This window comes from Panthera uncia, chromosome D4 (assembly GCF_023721935.1).
Source record: "Panthera uncia isolate 11264 chromosome D4, Puncia_PCG_1.0, whole genome shotgun sequence".
Lineage (NCBI taxonomy): Eukaryota > Metazoa > Chordata > Mammalia > Carnivora > Felidae > Panthera > Panthera uncia.
Genome location: NC_064807.1, coordinates 736592 through 755030, shown reverse-complemented (window position 1 = coordinate 755030; position 18439 = coordinate 736592). Strand labels below are relative to the sequence as shown.

Below are 18439 nucleotides of genomic sequence, written 5' to 3'. Positions count from 1 at the left end.
ATTTATTTCACTTAGCATCACACTCTCCAGTTCCATCCACGTTGCTACAAAAGGCCAGATTTCATTCTTTCTCATTGCCACGTAGTACTCCGTTGTGTATATAAACCACGATTTCTTTATCCGTTCATCCGTTGATGGACATTTCGGCTCTTTCCACAATTTGGCTATTGTTGAGAGTGCTGCTATAAACATTGGGGTACAGGTGCCCCTGTGCATCAGCCCTCCTGGGTCCCTTGGGTAAATTCCTAGCAGTGCTATTGCTGGCTCACAGGGTAGGTCTATTTTTAATTTTTTGAGGAAACTCCAACTGTCTTCCAGAGCGGCTGCACCAGTTTGCATCCCCACCAACAGTGCAGGAGGGTTCCCGTTTCTCCACTGTAGTCAGTTTTAAAATCAGGAAGTCCAAGTCCTCCAGCTTTGTTCTTCTCTTTCAAGATTTTTGGCTTTTTGGGACTCCTTAGAGTCGCATCTGAATTTGAGGATTGGATTTTTCATTTCTGCAAAAAAAGACTATTGGAATTTTGACAGAAATTGCAGGAACCTGTAGATCACTTGGGGCAGTGCAACATTCAGACTTACAGTCCGCAAACACAGGTTGTCTTTCCACTTACTTAGGTCTTTCAGAATTTCTTCCAGCAATGTTTTGTAGCTTTCAGCGTGCAAGTCTTTTACCACTTTGGTTAAATTTACTTCTAGATATTCTTTTAGGATGTTGTTAAGTACGGTCGTAAATGGAATTGCTTCTTTAATTTCATTTTCAGATTGTTTATTGCTGGTGTATAGAAGCACAACTAATCTTTGTATGTTGATCTTGTACCCAGCAACTTTGCTGAGTGTCTTTCTTACAGATTCTTTAGAATTTTCTATGTATAGGATCTTGCCATCTGTGAAGAGAGGGTTTTTTTTCTCCAATTTAGATGCCTTTAGCTTCTTACTTTCCTCAAATAAACCAGCTGGGAGTTTTTGTAGGGATTCTATTGAATTGCAGATCAATTTGGGAGGTATTGCCACCTTGATTTAACAGTATTAATGTTCTATGAACACGGGATGTTTTTCCATTTGGTTAGGTCTTCAATGTTTTTTTTTTTTATTTTTTTATTTTTTTTATTTTTGGGACAGAGAGAGACAGAGCATGAACGGGGGAGGGGCAGAGAGAGAGGGAGACACAGAATCGGAAACAGGCTCCAGGCTCCGAGCCATCAGCCCAGAGCCTGACGCGGGGCTCGAACTCACGGACCGCGAGATCGTGACCTGGCTGAAGTCGGACGCTTAACCGACTGCGCCACCCAGGCGCCCCTCCATTTGGTTAGGTCTTTAATTTCGTGCAGTGATACTTCATAGTTTTCAGCGTGTAAGCCTTATACTTGTTTTGTTAAATTTATTCCTAAGTGTTTTATTATTTTGGATGCTGTTGTAAATGTTTTGTTTTTTTTTAATTTCATTTTCAGGTTGTTTATTGCATAGAAATATAATGGGTTTTTTAAATATATATATATATATTTTGAATTGTAGTAGGATACACATAAAATTTACCATCTTAATCATTAAGGTACGTTGTTGTGCAACCGTCACCACCGTCGTCTCCAGAACTTTTTCATCTTCCCAAACTGAAACTCTGTCCTCATTAAATCACTCACACTTCTTCCTTTCCTCAGCTCCCAGTAGCTGTCGTCCTAGTTTCTGTCTCTGAATTTCACTGCTGTGGCTACTTTGTGAAAGTGGAATCATATACAGTATTTGTTCTTTCGTGACTGACTCATTTCACTTAGGTCCTCAAGGTTCATCCATGTTGTGAAATATGTCGGAATTTCCTTCCCTTTTAAGGCTGAATAATAGTCCCTTGAATGTATATGGCACATCTTTAATCTATTCCTCTAGTGACACACACTGGGTTGCTTCTGCCTTTTGGCTCTTGTGAACAGTGCTCCTGTGAACGTGGGTGTGTAAATCTCTCTTGGAGATTCTGCTTTCAATTCTTTTGAGGGTGTATCCAGAAGTAGAATTTTTGGTCATGTGGTGGTTCCGGTTGTAATTACACGGAACCACCACGCTGCTGTCTACAGCGGCTGTGCAATTTTCCATTCCTACCACGGTACCTAAGGGTTCCACTTTCCCCGCACACTCACTAACACTTTTTGTCTGTGTTTCATAGTAGCCATTCTAATGGGCGTGAGGGGAGAAATGCAGTTGTTTTTTTGTATATTGATACCTTATCCTGTCACCCTTGATGAACTTGTTTATTTGCTCTGGTTTTTTGTTTTTTGTTTTTTTTTTGGTGGTAGTGGTGGTGGTTTCTCAGGGTTTTCTGTATGTGTGATTAGATCATCTGCAAATAAGGATAGTTTTACTTCATTCTTTGCAATCTGGGTGCTCTTTGATTTTCTTCCCTAATTGCTCAGGTTAGAATTTGCAGTACAATTTTATGTAGAAACAAGAGTGGACATCCTTATCTTGTTCCTGATCTTAGGCAGAAGCTTTCAGTTTTTCACTACTGAGTGTGATGTTCTCTGTGCGTTGGCCATAGGTGATCTTTTTGAGTTTTTTTGCCCCCCCCCCCTTTTTTTTTGTGAATCATGAAAGAATGTTAGATTTTGCCCTGTGTCAACTGAGAAGACCAGAAAGTGTGCTGTTCTTTCTGTTAATGTGGTCTCTTATGGTTGCGTATGCTGAACCGTCCTTGTATTTCTGGGATAAATCTCACTTCATTATAGGTGTATGATTCCTTTAATATGCTGCTAAATTAGGTTAGTTTTTGTTGAGGATTTTTTCTTAAGAGATAATTGGCCTGAAGTATTCTTTTCTGGTGATGTTTTGTCTGGTTTTGGTAGGGTGATAACTGGCTTCATAGAATGAGTTAGGAAGTGTTTCCTTCTCTGTACTCTTTAGTTTTTGGTAAGAGTTTCAGTATTGGTGTTGATTCTTTAATCATTTGGTTAGAATTCACTAGTGAAGCCATCTGGTTCTGGGTTTTCCTTTGTCAGAAGATTTTTGGTTGCTGATTTAGTGCCACTCTTACTATTCTGTTTAGATTCTCTTTCTTCCTGACTCAATTTTGATGTGGTGTGTTTCTAAGAATTTGTGCATTTCATCTGATTTGTTCATAGTATTCTTCTAAAATTCTTTTTTTATTTCTGCAAGGTTAAGTAACATCCTTTCTTTTATTTCTGTTTGTAGTCATTTTTCTTGATCCGGCGAAAGGATTATAGTAATTGTTGATCTTTTCAGAGAAACAACTTTTGGTTTTGTTCACTTTCTTCATTTTTCTCCCTGTTCTCCATTTCATCTGTCTCTGCTCTCATCTTTACTATTTCCTTCCTTCTGTCTGCATTGGATTTAGGTTGGCCTTATTTTTCTAGTTTGCGTAGAAAATTAGGTTATTGATTTGGGATTTTTCTTCTTTTTCATATAGGTGTTTACAAGTATAAATTTCCACGTAAGCACTGCTCTCTGCCTCCCATAAATTTTGGTATGTTGCATTTTCATTCTATCTCAATTTTCTGGTTTTCCTGTTGATTTCTTCTTTGACTGATTGATGATTAGGAATGTGTTTAGATTTCTTGTATTTGTGAATTTCTCAATTTTTTTTTTTTTTTTGCTATTGATTTCTAATTTTATTCCACCAAGTCTGGAGAACATTTGCATGACTTCATGTCTCCCTGGGAATGTTCCATGTTTGCTTGATGAGAATGTGTATTCTGCTGTCGTTGGGTAGAGTGTCCTATAGATGTTTGTGAGGTCTAGTTGGTTTATAGTGTGGTTCAAGTCTTCTGTTTTGTTGTTAATTTTCTGTCTTGTCACTCGTTACTTGAACACCTTAAGCTGAACAGTCTAGCTCAGTTAATACCAGTTAATCTCACTGGTGTACGAAGGCTCTGCTCCTCCTGGCTTTGTTGGCTTCCCCCTTACAAGTTAGTCTTTGTACATAGCGTGCTTGTTACTGCAGATTCCTGACGATTGCCTCCTACCGATTGCCTCCTACCGTGTGGCGGACATTCTTTCAAGGAGATGGGATAAAAAAGTTACAAACAAATTCATGGTCTTCTCTGTTTACCTGCCTGTGTAGTTCCTTTACTGGTGCTCTTTATTTCTTCATGTGGATTCAAGTTACTGTTTAGTGCCCTTTCATTTCAGCCTGAAGGGTTCCCTTTAGTATTTCTCGTAGGGCAGGTTAGCTAACAACAATTTTTTTTTTTTCAGTTCTTGTTTGCCTGGCAGTGTTGGAATTGCTCCTTCATTCCAAAGGATAGTTTAATAGATGAAGAGCTCTTGGTTGACGGTCTTTCGGCACTAAGATTTTCTTGAATGCCTGGAACCAAGCAGTCTTTGCCGAGGGGCTCCGCACGCACGCAGGGACCGCCATCACCACTCAGCATGGCAGTTGCAGCTGTACTCAGCCTTCAGTTCCTCAGAGCCTTAGATCAACAGAAAGCGAGGGCCTTTGAAGGTCTTTCTAGAGCCTGCGCATGGCCTTCTAGAGCCCTGTGTACATCTCATTATTCAGCTTTTCCATTTTAGCATTAGGCTAAGCCTGATTGTTTGCCATGACTGTTACCACTCTCTCAGGTAGCTGTGCAGTGAAACCGTGCTTCACAAATGCCCCTGGGAGGACGCCCCTTCTGCACCTGCTCGGCTCTGAGGTAATGAAGATGGGAGTCCCAGAGATGGGTCATATAACGACCATTCTTTGGGCATGAGGCTTTGGAGAAACTCCTGCCCCGTTCAGCTCCCCTGGTGGCTGCCAGACTTCCTTTTCACCAGGATTGGGGTTGTTGGTTTTTAGGGTTTCCTTGGAGCTGGAGAGAGGGTTGGGAATAGAGCACTAAAAATGCCACAAAGCTGGGGCGCCTGGGTGGCTCAGTCGGTTAGGTGCCGACTTCGGCTCAGGTCATGATCTCACAGTCTGTGAGTTCGAGCCCCGCGTCAGGCTCTGTGCTGACAGCTCAGAGCCTGGAGCCTGCTTTGGATTCTGTGTCTCCCTCTCTGTCTGCTCCTCCCCCACTCGCACTCTGTCTCTGTCTGTCAAAAATAAACATTGAAAAAAAAGTTAAAAAAAAATGCCACAAAGCTCAGTGTTCTTAGATTTGGCCATTTTTTCTTGAATAAACGCTCCCTAGATTGTTGCAAGCCTTTGGTTAATTTTCATAGTTCTGAAAGTTTTGATTCTGACAGTTTTTGCCAGTTTTCTCATTGACCTTATGGAGGAGAGAATTTCCAGAGGTCTTCACCACCACCATTTTTGCTGACTCACCCCATCTTTTCTTTGTGTTGTTACAACTTTCTAGTCTCTTAGGGAAAAGAAGGTATGTGAGCCACTCCCTTTGGGAGATGGTGTTCATTGTCACCGTTCATTTTTAAGAGCTATTTTTTTCTTTGTTCATTTAACTGATACGGTAGGAACTGTAGTAATTAGGTCACCCGATTTCCCGGAGGTAACCCACGTTGTTAGTTTGCACATCCTTCCACACTTGTGCCAACACCAATGTACGTACTATCCTGGGGGCCTGAGATGATGCCTTCCCCACCCGTGTTCTAGCATGTGCTCACTCACATGTGTACGTGTGAACTTCACAAAGCAAATATGGGGTCTCAGCACATGCAGTCGCTCTGCCTTTTTCTCTTCATCCTGGAGATTTATTTGTTGTGTATCCTTCAAGGCTTTTCCAGTGCGTGTCTGGATATTACCTGTGGATGCACTTCTTTTTCTTTTCTTTTTTTCTTTTTAAGTAACATCACTTCCACTCACCTGAATTGCTTTTTTCCTTGAATAAATGTTGGTGATTTTTACCTTTACCTCTTCTGTTAGCTGGATGTCATTTACTCATTCCTTCACGTATCAAGTGGCTTTCTGTGTGCTGGCCCGTGAGAGCGGATGCACTGCAAAGTTGTTTCCAGACCTCGCTGTTACAGTTAGGCTGCACTGAACGTCCCCGACCTGGTGACATTCATAGGTTTGCCAAAGTCCGGGGATACCCACATTTAAAATTTGACGGAAACCAGCGACTTGACTTTCAAAAGGTTGTGCCGATTTGTCTTTTCCCCAACAACGTGAAGTTGCTTGTTAGCCATACCCTCCTCTTCCTGAATATTACAAGTTTAAAGATTTGTTCATCTGGTGGCCAGAATTGAGCCCGACCGTTTTGTGAGACTGGTTTGTCGTTTTGGAAAGGTGCTTGCTGCCAGCTGCCCTGCTCCCATGGAGGGCTGGGGTTTCCTGGGGTTGGAGCCAGGCCCCGCCCCCACTAGTGCCGGTGGGCACCTGGAGGTGGTGACCTTCAGCACCCTTGTGCTCACCTCAGCTCTCCCGTCAGTCGCTGACACCGCTTGGCGCTTTCTTAACAGGTGGCAACCGGGAAGTGGAAGCAGATAAGTAAATACTGCCCCCTCGATCTCTACTCAGGGTAAGAGAACACTTCTCCTTTGTCCCTATGTCACCTTCCATGGGGGTGGTGGTGGGGTGTGTTCTGTGAGGGGTGGGGGTGGGGTGGGCGGGGGGGGCGTTCTCTGCGGCGGTGGGGGCGGGGGGCTGGGCAGGGCTCCTGGTTCTTGTCCGGGGTCAGAGTTGCCTCCTCGGGTGACCTTTGGGAGGAGATGGCTGGGGAGATGTTACCACCAGGAAGGGCTAGAGAGTAGGGTGGGCTCGGGGGGCAGTATGGGGAGCCTCCCTGAGGAAGGCTGGGGGAATGTGGCTCCTGGACCCACAGAGCCTGAGGCTTCTGGCAGCCGCTCCCAGGCCCATGCCCCAAGTCAGGGCCCCTGAGCCACAGGCGGCTTGCAGTCCTGTCAGTAGTGTCTTCTCGTCGTAGGAATAAACAGAGAATGCACTTTGCTTTGAAGAGCTTGTTACAGGAAGCTCAGAACAACTTAAAGATATTTAAGGTAAGAGTAGCTTCTGTTTCCAGGCACTTGAGCAGTGGGGCCAGTGGGAGTCCAAACTGGGTTGAGTGAACCCGTGGCGCATCGCCTCTGTGACCTTGCAGGTGAGGGTGTCTGGGCTGGGGCTGCCGTGGCAAAGTCCTGCGGTCCTTTTTCCGAGCCTCGTTCCACAGGTGTGGCATCCTGTGACCCCTGGAGTGTGAGACATTAGCTCCTTGAGCACTGGGCGGCCTTGGGCCCAATTCTGGTTCCTGGATGAGGATGGCCCTGACTCCGTTGGGCTGTGTCCCTGGGGTACCTCTGTGCATCTCTGATGGGGTGGCCACACCTGTGCTTTTGCTCGTGGATCATTCAGGGAACTTCTAATTCCCAGATCTTGTCAGTCGGTGAGTTCTCAAAGTCCTGTGGCTCATCACCCCGCATCCTGGCTGGGTGGGGGAAGGTTTCTGCACACGGAGCCCTCGCCATCAGCACGGGCACGGCCATTTGCAGGCTCCCTGAGGCCCCAGGGTCGCCTGCTGGCGGGAGTCGGGGCCTCCGTGGAGGGGGTGGGAACAGGACTGGCCCAGATCTGGAGGAGAGCTCAGTGTGGCCTGTGTTGGAAATGTGCCCCCTCGGGTCCTCCTTGTCATCTCCCTTCCTCCTCATCCTGCCCCCAGCCCTGGGGATGTCCTCATTGGTGTTATGTGTGTGCGAGAGTCCAGGGGTCCAGGCTCGCGAGCACTGGATGTGTGTGGAGAAGCAGGGCTGTCGTATGTGGGCGGCCTTGTGCCCTCTGTGTCCCGCTCCACGTGGATGGTGCTGCTCTGTGCACTGGATGCCCCTCAGCGGGCTTGGGCGGGCGGGGAGCCTGTGTGACGAGCTTTCTCCCATCTGGCTCAGAAATGTGGTCCCAGTGAACTGCGTTCACCCCGTCTGCCTCCACCTTCCTGAATCCAGAAAAAGAGGACAGATTTCACAATCAGTTCTTTTTTGTTTGTTTAAAATTTATTTATTTAAATTTGAGTTAGCTAACATACAGTGTAGTATTGGTTTCAGTAGATCCCAGTGATTCATCACTCACATATGACACCCAGTGCTCATCACAAGTGCCCTCCTCAATGCCGGTCACCCACCCGGCCCATCCTCCACCCACCTCCCCTCCAGCAACCCTGTTTGCTCTCTGTATTTAAGAGTTTCTCTCTTTTTGTAATGTTTATTTATTTTTGAGAGACAGAGGGAGACAGAAGACCCAAAGCAGGCTCTGAGCTGACAGCAGAGAGCCTGATGTGGGGCTTCAATTCATGAACTGTGAGATCATGACCTGAGCCGAAGTCTGACGCTTAACCACCTGAGCCACTCAGGCGCCCCTTAAGAGTCTTATGGTGTGTTTCCCTCAGTTTTTATTTTTTCTTCCCTTCCCCTATGTTCATCTGCTATGTTCCTTAAATTCCACGAGTGAAATCATAAGATATTTGTCATTTTCTGCCTGACTTACTTTGCTTAACATAACACTTTCGAGCTCCATCTGCCTCATTGGAAATGGCAAGATTTCATTGTTTTTGATCACCAAATAGTATTCCACTGTGTGTATGTATGTATATATCCATTCATCAGTTGATGGACATTTGGGCCCTGCATAATACGAATTTAGTGCCATCGTGTTATCTGTAGATTTGGTGTTTCTGGTGATAGTCTCTGGTCGTTTGTAGCCTTTGCTGCTTTGGTCTTTTTTTTTTTTTTCTTTTCTTTTCTTTCTTTTTCTCCACTGAGAGAGTTCCCCTTAAAATTTCCTGCAGGGCTGGTGGAGTGGTCATGAACTCCTTCAGTTTTTGTTTGTCTGGGAAAGCCTTGATCTCTCCTTCTGTTCCTAATGACAGCCTTGCTGGATAAAGGGTTCTTGGCTGCATATTTTTCCTATTCAGCACATTGACTATTTCCTGCCAGTCCCTTCTGGCCTGCCAAGTTTCAGTGGACGGGTCTGCTGCTACCCTTATGTGTCTACCCTTGTAGGTTAAGGCCATTTGCCCCTAGCTGCTTTCAGAATTCTTTCTTTATCTTTGTATTTTGCCAGTTTCACTATGATATATCTTGGTGTTGAACCGTTTCTGTTGATTTTGAAGGGAGTTCTCTGTGCCTCTTGGACTTGGATGCCTGTTTCCACCCCCAGATTAGGGAAGTTCTCGGGTATAATTTATTCAGATAAACCTTCTGCCCCTTTTTCTTGTCTCTTCTTGTGGGACTCCTGTGATATGGATATTGTTTCACTTCATTGAATCACTTAGTTCTTTCATTCTCCCCTTGTGATTTAGTAATTTCCTTTTGTCACCTGCATCATTTTCCATGATTTTATTTTTATTTTCTATTTCACCTGGTCTCTCCCCTGCTTCTTCTAGCCTCACTGTCAATGTATCTAGTTTGTTTTACATCTCAGTTATGGCATTTTTTTATTTCATCCGGAATAGGTCTTAGGCCTTTGATTTCTGCAGCAAGAGTTTCTCTGGTGTCTTCTTTGCTTCTTTCAAGCCCAGCTTGTAGTCTTATGACTGTTGTTCTGAATTCTTGTTCAGATATGTTGCTTATATCCGTTTTGAGTAAGTCCCTGGTTGTGATTTCTTCTTGACCTTTCTTTAGGGGAGAATTCCTCTGTCTTCTCATTTGGCTAAGTTTCTGTTTTTGCGTGTTTTAAAAGCTTGCTGTGTTTCCTGCACCTGAGAGTACCGCTATATTAAAGGGGTCATACACTGTCCAGGGCTTTGCAGTTCAGGAGTGTGTGCTGTATACATTGTGCTCTTGTGCTTTGGCTGCTCTTTCCCACTGGTCAGTGCTCTGCAGAGCTCCCCCTTGCTTGCAGTGGAGGAGTGTTTGGACCTTTAAATAGGTGTGCTTTGATTCGTTTGTTGAAGTAAGCTAGGAAAAAAGGAGAAAAAAATAAAACCCTGATCCCAAAAAAAGAAAAGGAAAGGGAGTAAAAAACCAGAAAACTATAAAGCTGATTCCAAAGAAAAAGAAAGGAGGGACGTCCGGGTGGCTCAGTTGGTTAAGCTCCAACTTCAGCTCAGGTCATGATCTTGCAGTGTGTGAGTTCAAGTCCCACATCAGGTTCTGTGCTGACAGCTCACAGGCCTGGTGCCTACTTAAGGATTCTGTGTCTCCTTCTCTCTGCTCCTCCCTGCTTGTGTTCTGTCTGTCTGTCTCTCTCTCTCAAAAATAAACAAACATTAAAAAAGAAAAAAGAAAGAAAAAGAATTAAAAAGACTGATCCACAAAATAAATAGAAGGAAATGATAAAAAAAACAAAAACAAACCCCAGAAACTATGAGGCTGATTCCAATAGGAAAAACAAAAAACAAAAACTGCAGGTATCATTTAAATTAAAAAAAATTTTTTTAAATGTTTTTATTTATTTTTGAAGGAGAGAGAGAGCATGAACGGGGGAGGGGCAGAGAAAGAGGGAGACACAGAATTTGAAGCAGGCTCCAGGCTCTAAGCTGTCAGCACAGAGCCCGACGCGGGGCTCGAACTCACAAACTGTGAGATCATGACCTGAGCCCAAGTCGGACACTTAACCGACTGAGCCACCCAGGCGCCCCTGCAGGTGTCATTTTAAAGCACTCGATTTTCAGTACACTTGGTGCATCAGGGGGCTGGCTGTGCTGATCTGGAGGAGAGGCCCACTGTGCTGGCTCGGAGTCTTGCCCCAGTAGGTAAGCAGTTGACCAGTTGACGGGGACAGCGGACCGTGTCTGGTGTGAGCAGGTCCCGCCTCCACTGGGGGCCTCTCCGTGGCTCTCTGAAGTCCTGCTGTGTTGTTGAAGGGAAAGTGGCACCATCCCAATCTCTCATCCCCAGACGGATTCTCATACTCCCCACCGTTCAGGCAGCCGTCACAGAGTAGGGAAGGCAGTCAGCTCACTGTGTGCCACAGCTCTCCCGTGTTGTTTCTTTGATGTGCTTCGGGGATTCAAAGCCCGAAATGTTAGAGGACTTGGCACCACGTGGATCCTCGCCCCTCCTCCAGAGTAGAGCCTCTGTGTTGTGTCTGAAGCCCTTTGTCCCCGAAGAAAGACCCACGCCTGCACAACGTGCTGAATTTGTGGTGTGGCACTGCCAGAAGCATCAAGGCTCACATTGCCTCTGGGTGTGCCTCTGTCTCCTGCTGGTAAAAGGTCTTTGGCCGGTGCCTGCAGGGTCTTTTGCCCTTAGGGAGGCAATATACCCTGTTCCAAAAGGACTCTAGGAAGGGGACTGTCCCCGCACCTCACACCTGCTAAGCTGTCTCCTCCAACTGTGGGGATCGTTCTGCCATTCTGCAGATGGATTTTCCTGGGTTTTCCAAGTGACCTGGCCTCAATATGGTTGTGTTTGAGGGACGAGGAAAGCCCAGGGTCCCCCTACTTCTCCTCTGCCATCTTAACTCGTCCTCAGTTCTTATTTTTAATTCTTACAAAGACTGAAGGAATTTCATATTTAAAGCCTAAAGATAAATTCTCCTTCATCTGCGGATTGATTTGGAACAATCTGGAACCTTCAGTGAGGCTAGTATTTTTCCCGGTGGACCCTTTTCTGACTGTGCTTGCCTGCTGGGCCCGCAGCGAGGGGAGTGGCTTGGCCCCTGCTGTGGGGCGGGGCCTGGAGGGCTTGCTTTTGCTAAAATCAGAGTGGAAACAACACAGAGGTTGCGATAATAGTTCCAAAAGAGTGAGATTAAGAGAAGGGACACAGAATGGCTTTTTTTTTTTTTTTAAACGTTTACTTATTTATTTTGAGACAAAGAGCACAAGCAGGGGATGGATAGAGAGAGACAGAGACAGAATCCCAAGCAGGCTCCAGGCTGTCAGCACAGAGCCCGATGTGGGGCTTGATCCCACGAACCAGGAGATCATGACTCGAGCTAAAACCAAGAGTTGGATGCTGAACCAACTGAGCCCCCGAGGTGCCCCCAGAATGGCTTTTTAAGATAATACCAGGAGCAGTGAAGCCCATCACTGCAAGTGCCATCGCTGCTTGTGAGTCAGGCTTTGGTTCTCAAGTTCAGGTGTGCCCCATTGCCTGCTGTGGGAGCCGCCTCCCCGTTGGCCCGACTCCACAGCTGTGGCTGTATCCACCCCCACACTGGACGCTTGGGAGACGTGGGGGACATGCAGCTTTGTCGTGGAGCCCAGGGCAGCGGCGCTCCAGGGAAGGTCACATGATGTCCCTGAGTGGCTGTACTTGTATAGATTTTAGACACTGGGGAGAAGAGGCTTCCCACTGTCCAGCAGTCACTCAGCTGCTCACAGGCCTGGAGAAGGGCAGCTGTGCGGGGGCTGAGGTGGCTCTTGTCCTAGACGGTGGGCCGAGCCCTGGGCCCACCTCTTGGCTGCAGTCCCCAGGGCCTGGTTTTGCTTAGCACTTCATTGTGGTCCCCTCCCCCCAGGGACTCCTGCGTACCCTCTGCCTTCTTCCCGCAGCGGGGCCCATGTCCAGGGTCAGTTGTCTCATGAGGGTTCCCCTGGCCCCATGGCCAGCAGGGGCCTCAGCTGTGTGCCTCTTTCTCAGATGTCCATACCTCTGAGCTTGAATGTGTGACAGGGCACCCAGTGGAGGCACTGTGCGCCACTGAACCCCCGAGCTTGATGAGGGAGGAATGCCCTGTCCACACCTCCTGGGCTGAAGTGATCCTCCTCTGCCACCTGAGGACAGAGCTGTGACTACCCTGCTTTGTATTCTCCACTGCCTAACAGTCACATACCGTCTGTCATGGTTTCTGGGGCCTGGAATCGAGCAGCACAGCCGGCTCTGGCTCGGCCCTCTGGGGGCTGTGTCCCGTCTGATGGCTTGGCCCTTCGATATCTCGGCCTTCTGGGGGCTGTGTCCCCTCTGATGGCTCGGCCCTCTGGAGGCTGTGTCCTCTGATGGCTTGGCCAGGGCCCAAGACTGTGCTTCTAGGATGGCACCTTGGTTTCTGGCCGCGGGGGCGCGAGGGGCTGCTCAGCGTGGCTGTGTGGTTTGAGGGGAGGCATGGGAGGGAAGCCACAGCGTCTTTCACACCTTAGTCTTGTAGGGGATGTGCGGCTACTTTGCCTTTGCAGTGGGGAGAGGGCTGCAGGGTGTATCAAGGGGCCACTGGGGACCGTGTGGAGGCTGCTGACCGCCCCGTCTCTCCTATGTGGGAACCAGGGGCAAGGAGTCGGTCACTCCCCTGGGTTAGCTGTGGCTCACGGGTCCCAGGGTCAGCCTGCTGGGCATCCCTGCTCACAGCCCTGGGAGTGTGGTGCCATGGGGGATTCTTTGCTAGACTTGGTTTTAAAAGGCTGGATGGCCTTGAAGATGAAACTCTCCGCACTAATGACACTGGCAGCCTCACCTGCCCTGCAGAGGACAGGACTGACATCCACACTGGCTGAGAAGTCTGTGTGTCCCCCAGTAGCATGGGCATCACGTGGCTTCTCGAGCGACAGGCTGGGGTCTTTGGGAGTTTGGGCCTAGGGCTGAGGTTGCCTGAGGCCCCGTGTAGTGCTCGTTCTCCTGAGGCTTTGTGTCTCAGGCCAGGCCGGTCCTCACTTTTTGAGAATGTTTTCTTTTTCATGTTCTAATGGGGTTTGACTCTTGGTCAGTGACATGGTGTGTGAAGGTGGGTCTGGGAGACCCAGACAGAGACAGGTAGGAGGTCAAGTCCCTTTACCTGCTCAGTGGGCAGGGACAGAGGTATTTCGCCCCAGCCTCTGGAGTTGACACCGTCCTGTCTCTCTCTCCGCCTAAAGAATGGTGAGCTGATTTATGGCTGCAAAGATGCCCGCAGCCCCGTGGCCGACTGGAGCGAGCTTGCACACCACCTGAAGCCGTTCTTCTTCCCGTCCAACGGCCTGGCTGGCGGGCCCCACTGCACGGGTGCCGTGATCCGGGAGCTGGTGCGTGTTATCACACGGGTGCTGCTGAGCGACTCTGAAAAGGGCCGGGCCGGCGCCCTGAGGCTGGGGCCAGGCCCGCAGGGCCCTCGTGTCTGCGAAGCCAGCCCTTTCGGCAGGAGCCTGCGCCACCAAGGTAGGCCACGCTGGGTGTAGGGGCGGGCAGAGCGTGTGGTGCATCCTGCCAGGGTCCTGCCTGGCCTCACGGAGCACTTGTGGGAGCAGCCTGGGCCCCGTCGGGGCCCCCCAAAGTCCCCCAGCCCCCGTGGGGAGACCTCCCCGTCGTCTCATCTTTTATCTGGGTTTTTAAGTTGCGGTACACGTTTGGGCTGTAGGGTTTTCCCTGAAAACATCGCCCCCTGTGTCTGTGCGTCCTCTGGTTTGTCAAGGGCTTTCCTACAGTCTCCCGTCTCGTGGTTGCCACCCTGGAAGGGTAGGTTTTCTGTGGCTGGTGGAGAACTGGGGCTCAGAGGGTCAGGGTCCCACAGCTCAAGGCCCTTGCGGGTGGGGCGGGGGGCCCAACTGTGACTCAGTGGGTGTCCCAGCTTTGAGGCCGCCCCGTGGGTGGTTTGGGCTTTTGCTGTGGATGTTCATGGGATCCTCGTTTGTCCCTTTGCCGCCTGCTGGTGGGCTCCATACGTCAGGCCTGCGGCGTGTGGGAGAGCCACAGCCAGGAGCCGGGAGGTCAGGGTGTCAGCACTGCACACGGCTGCAGCTCCCCCTGCAAGGACTCAGACCCATCCTGGTGTTTGTTCCTGGGACACGGCTGCTCCTTAGAAGGCCGAGAGACGGGCCGGGACCCCGACTTCCCGGGCCTCACGGCACCTGCTGCACGGCAGGGACCCGAGAACGCTCGCTTGTGGGACGGACCTCGCGTCCACACCGACCACGATGACCGCTCCCTGCTGCGGGTGTCAGTGGCAGCTTTGACCGCCATCCTGTGTGGCCGCCCGCCCATCAGCCTGGGTCGGGGTCCGGGGCCCCGCAGACACGGTTGTGCAGATGTGATGACGGGGTGGTCACTTTAAATCTTGTGCTTGGCTCGTCTAGCTTGAGGGCCGTCTCTGCACGGAGACCTGGGCTGGGGTGTGGACTTGGAGGCCCTGGACAGGGAGAAGCAGGAGACACGGGGCCCCTGCTGGTCTGTGGTGCCCGGCCCCGTGCCCCGGCCGTTCTGTGAGGCAGGGTGTGGCCCGTCCCCAGGCTGTGTTCCATCCTTGACGGTAAACCTCTTGTTCTCCCCGATGTTCTTGGTAGGAAAAAGCGCCCCGGAGTGCTCGGGGTTACCGAAGGGCTGTCTTCTGTACAAAACCCTCCAGGTGCAGATGTTGGACCTGCTGGACATCGAAGGCCTCTACCCTCTGTACCGGCGGGTTGAGCGGTACCTGGAGGAGTTTCCCGAGGAGAGGTGAGGCCCAGGCCCCCGGCACCCCTGTGCTGCCTAGGCCGAGCGGGGCCCGAGCTTTCCTGAGGGGAAGACGGGGCTGGGGGAAGGGGGTCGTCCTAATGGGAGGACCGCCCGCCCAGCCTGGGGTTCGGTTCCTGTGGCAGGAGCAGGGCTGGCCGGCAGTCCTGTGCTGAGTCGGCGGAGCCTGCAGGGGGCAGTGCTGCTCCACCGCCGCCCGGCCGCCCTCCCTCCCGGGGGGGGGGGGGGGGGGGGTCTCCCGGGTCGGCGCCACAGGCTTGTGGCTGGGCTGCGGTATTCCCGGATCTGGACCCCCTGTCTCCCCAGCCGCCACCCCTCACTAGCGTCTCTGACCGGATGCCATTTGTCACAGCAGGACACAGCCTGGGCTTCCTGGTTCTGGTCTTGCACGTTCTGTTTAAAACTAACGCTTCAGAATGATGTTTAGTGTCAGGAAGAGGTGGGTCTTCCAGGTGTTCTTTAAAGGCAGACGTGTGATTGTTAGATCGTTAGCAGTTTCAGAAACCGTTTCCGGGCAGCTTTGCCATCCTGTTTTTTGCGCTTTCTCCTTCAGAAAAACATTGCAAATAGATGGGCCTTATGACGAAGCGTTTTACCAGAAGTTGCTTGATCTTTCCACCGAGGACGACGGGACAGTGGCCTTTGCACTGACGAAGGTGGGCGGACCCTTCTGGAAACGCCGTGTGCTCCTTAGGTTCTTCACACTGGCTTGGGGCTTTCCTAAGTAAGACGTGTGGTTTTCCATGACCTGTCCCTGGCGGTTAAAGCAGAAAAACTGGGATTAAAAAAAAAGGGGGCCGAGTTTCCCCCAGGTGGCCTGGGGAAGGTGATACCTCAGCTTTTAGGGAGGATTTCCGTTCCTCCTGTTGGCTCCAGGCCACCCAGCCCCAGCCCCGTGGCCGTGTGTGGGTGGCATCCCTCCCCAGGACCCGGGCCAAGGGCAGCCTGGGAGGACGTCCCCAGGAGGAGGCCTGGTCCTGCCCGAGGGACTTTGAGGCTCACTGAACCTGCATAGGAGAAAGCGTCTTTACTTTCAGTGCCCTCTGACTGGAATGCTGCATTTCCTCCATTATGAATGTGGCAACAACCACTGTCGGGTCATCAGGACCCCCCACCTTGCCACCGAGAGAAACCAGACCTTCTTGTTTCACACGATAGTTGCCGTAGGTACCCTGCGGTACCTGAGCTTTTGTGGCGCAGGACTATGTCGTACGTTGTTTTAAACAGTATTCTGGCATTTGATAGAGTCATCCTGCTGTTTATTTTCCGCATTTAAAGATGTTATTCTGACAGGGACCCATAGGCCTCACTGTGCCGTCACGGGTTTTGCTAAACGCTACTGCGGCTGGTTGCGAGTGAGGGACACGACGGAGGTATAGGGCACATGACCCCCTCCAGGTACACGCGGGCAGCTGCCCGGGAGCCTTGGCTCACCTGCGTGGGGCCCCACGCGGCTCCGGCTGCCCCTCTCCTGCAGCGCTCGTGGTGTCGAGGAAGACGACGGAGGCGGCCCCTCCCGAGTGCAGGGCCATGGTGGGGAGTTCTCGGAGGTGCTCGGGGCAGAGCTGTGCTCGGGGCGGGGAGACAGCCAAATGTGGAGCCTCTGCACCAGACTAAAGCGACAGTCTGCCCTAGGTTGTCTGCAACTTGGGGGCGCATTGCTTCTCTCTCCAAAGAAGCTGTATGAAAGACTTCTTTTTTGTACGTTTCTATATTTTTCAGAGTTGTTACCAGACAAATATGTAAACGTGTGTGTGTAACCATAATTTTGTGGTGAGAGACCCAGGCAGTCGTTACTCCGCTGCCAGAATGGCTGAAACCAGTGCCACCCCGGGCTGGTGCAGGGCGTTGCCGCGGAGAAACCGGTCACTTGACCGTGCCAGGGGTGGGTAGGAAACCGTGTGGGGAAACACGAAAGCTTCTCACAAACTAAACCTGCACGAACCCTGCCACCTGGCCTCTCTCTCCGGGGCATGCGTCACAGAGAAGGGAATGCTTCTTCTCACAGGCCCTGAGCACTGGACACAACCCAGGGGTCCACCAGCAGGTGACCTACGGCAGGTGACACGCTGGCAGTGCTAAGCAACCGGTGACCTGGCCACATCACCAGGGTGCCATGCGGGGTGACGGAACTGGTCCCAGAAGGTTACACACGAGGATTGTTTCTATGACATTCTTTTTTAGAGGTTTTATTTTCAAGTAATCGCTATGCTCAACATGGGACTTGAACTCACAACCCTGAGATCAAGAGTTGTGGGCTCTACCGACCGAGCCAGCCAGACGCCCCTCCCTGACATTCTTGGAATGACAAAGATGAGTGGCGGCCGTGGTGTGGGGAGGTGGAAGGAAGGTGGGTGTGGCTATAAAGGTCAACTCAAGGCATCCTTGTGACGGGTCTGCCGTGTATCTTACCGTGGTGGTGGCTGAACACGTGTGGCCACACTACACGCGCGCACACTGGCATGAAACTGCAGAGTGTACCAGCGTCCCTGTCTTTGCCGGATGCCATCCTGTGTGAGGTTTGCGAGACGTCATCATTGAGGGAGGCTCGGTGAAAGGTGCTCAGGTCTCTGCGTTATTTCTTACACCAGCACGTCAAGCTAGAATTACCTCCAGAACAACCTAATGAAAAAGATTCAAGCAGTGAGGAGACTGTGTAGTTGTGACCGTGCTCCTGCCCTTCTGTCTCTCAGTTTGGGAGACCGCCCACGTTACGTGCATCGGCTGCCAGCACGCATTTAGCAGACCGTCGCTTGAGGTCTCTTTGCTGGGATGTAAGGCTCTGCCTGCTTTTGTTTCAGGGAGTTAGGTTCTGGTAGGTGCGAACCTGAACAGGGCTGGCTGTGGAGGCAAGTGGTGGAGCGCGTGGAGGTCATTCTGACGCTACAGACGAAATTCCTTCAAGAGCTCACTGAGCCTCCGACCTCTGATGAGCCGAGGGACTATTCCCTTTATTTTGAGGGTCCGGAAACTGTAGCCCGAAGAGACCCTTGGTGTACCGTGCAGAATTCCACAGGAGGGTCAGCACGCTTGTGGAAAGAGCCGGACAGGTGCTTGAGACGGCTCAGAGCCTCTGGCCTCTTGCACGTGCTCAACGTGCCGTGTAGTTCAGAGGTAGCCGCAGATCAGCCCGAACCAGTGCCGCTGTGTTCCAGTCAGACTTCATGTACAAAACAGGTGGTGAGCTGGGTCTGGCCCCTGGCCCGTGGCTCGCTGACCTCGGTTTACTTTGCGTGTCGGTTTTTATGCTCCGTTTTTCATTCCATTGGTT

The 18439-nt window shown here is 50.5% G+C and overlaps 1 protein-coding gene across 1 annotated transcript in view; it reads left to right on the top strand.

The window, feature by feature from the left end:
• The window catches only part of IPPK (inositol-pentakisphosphate 2-kinase), a 48792-nt gene that overhangs the window by 16268 nt on the left and 14085 nt on the right, over window positions 1-18439 (top strand). Inside the window, exons 7-11 of the mRNA XM_049635790.1 lie at window positions 6340-6398; window positions 6804-6876; window positions 13599-13878; window positions 15000-15150; window positions 15722-15824. Coding sequence (XP_049491747.1) covers window positions 6340-6398; window positions 6804-6876; window positions 13599-13878; window positions 15000-15150; window positions 15722-15824 — 666 coding nt within the window. The remainder of the gene's footprint in view (window positions 1-6339; window positions 6399-6803; window positions 6877-13598; window positions 13879-14999; window positions 15151-15721; window positions 15825-18439) is intronic.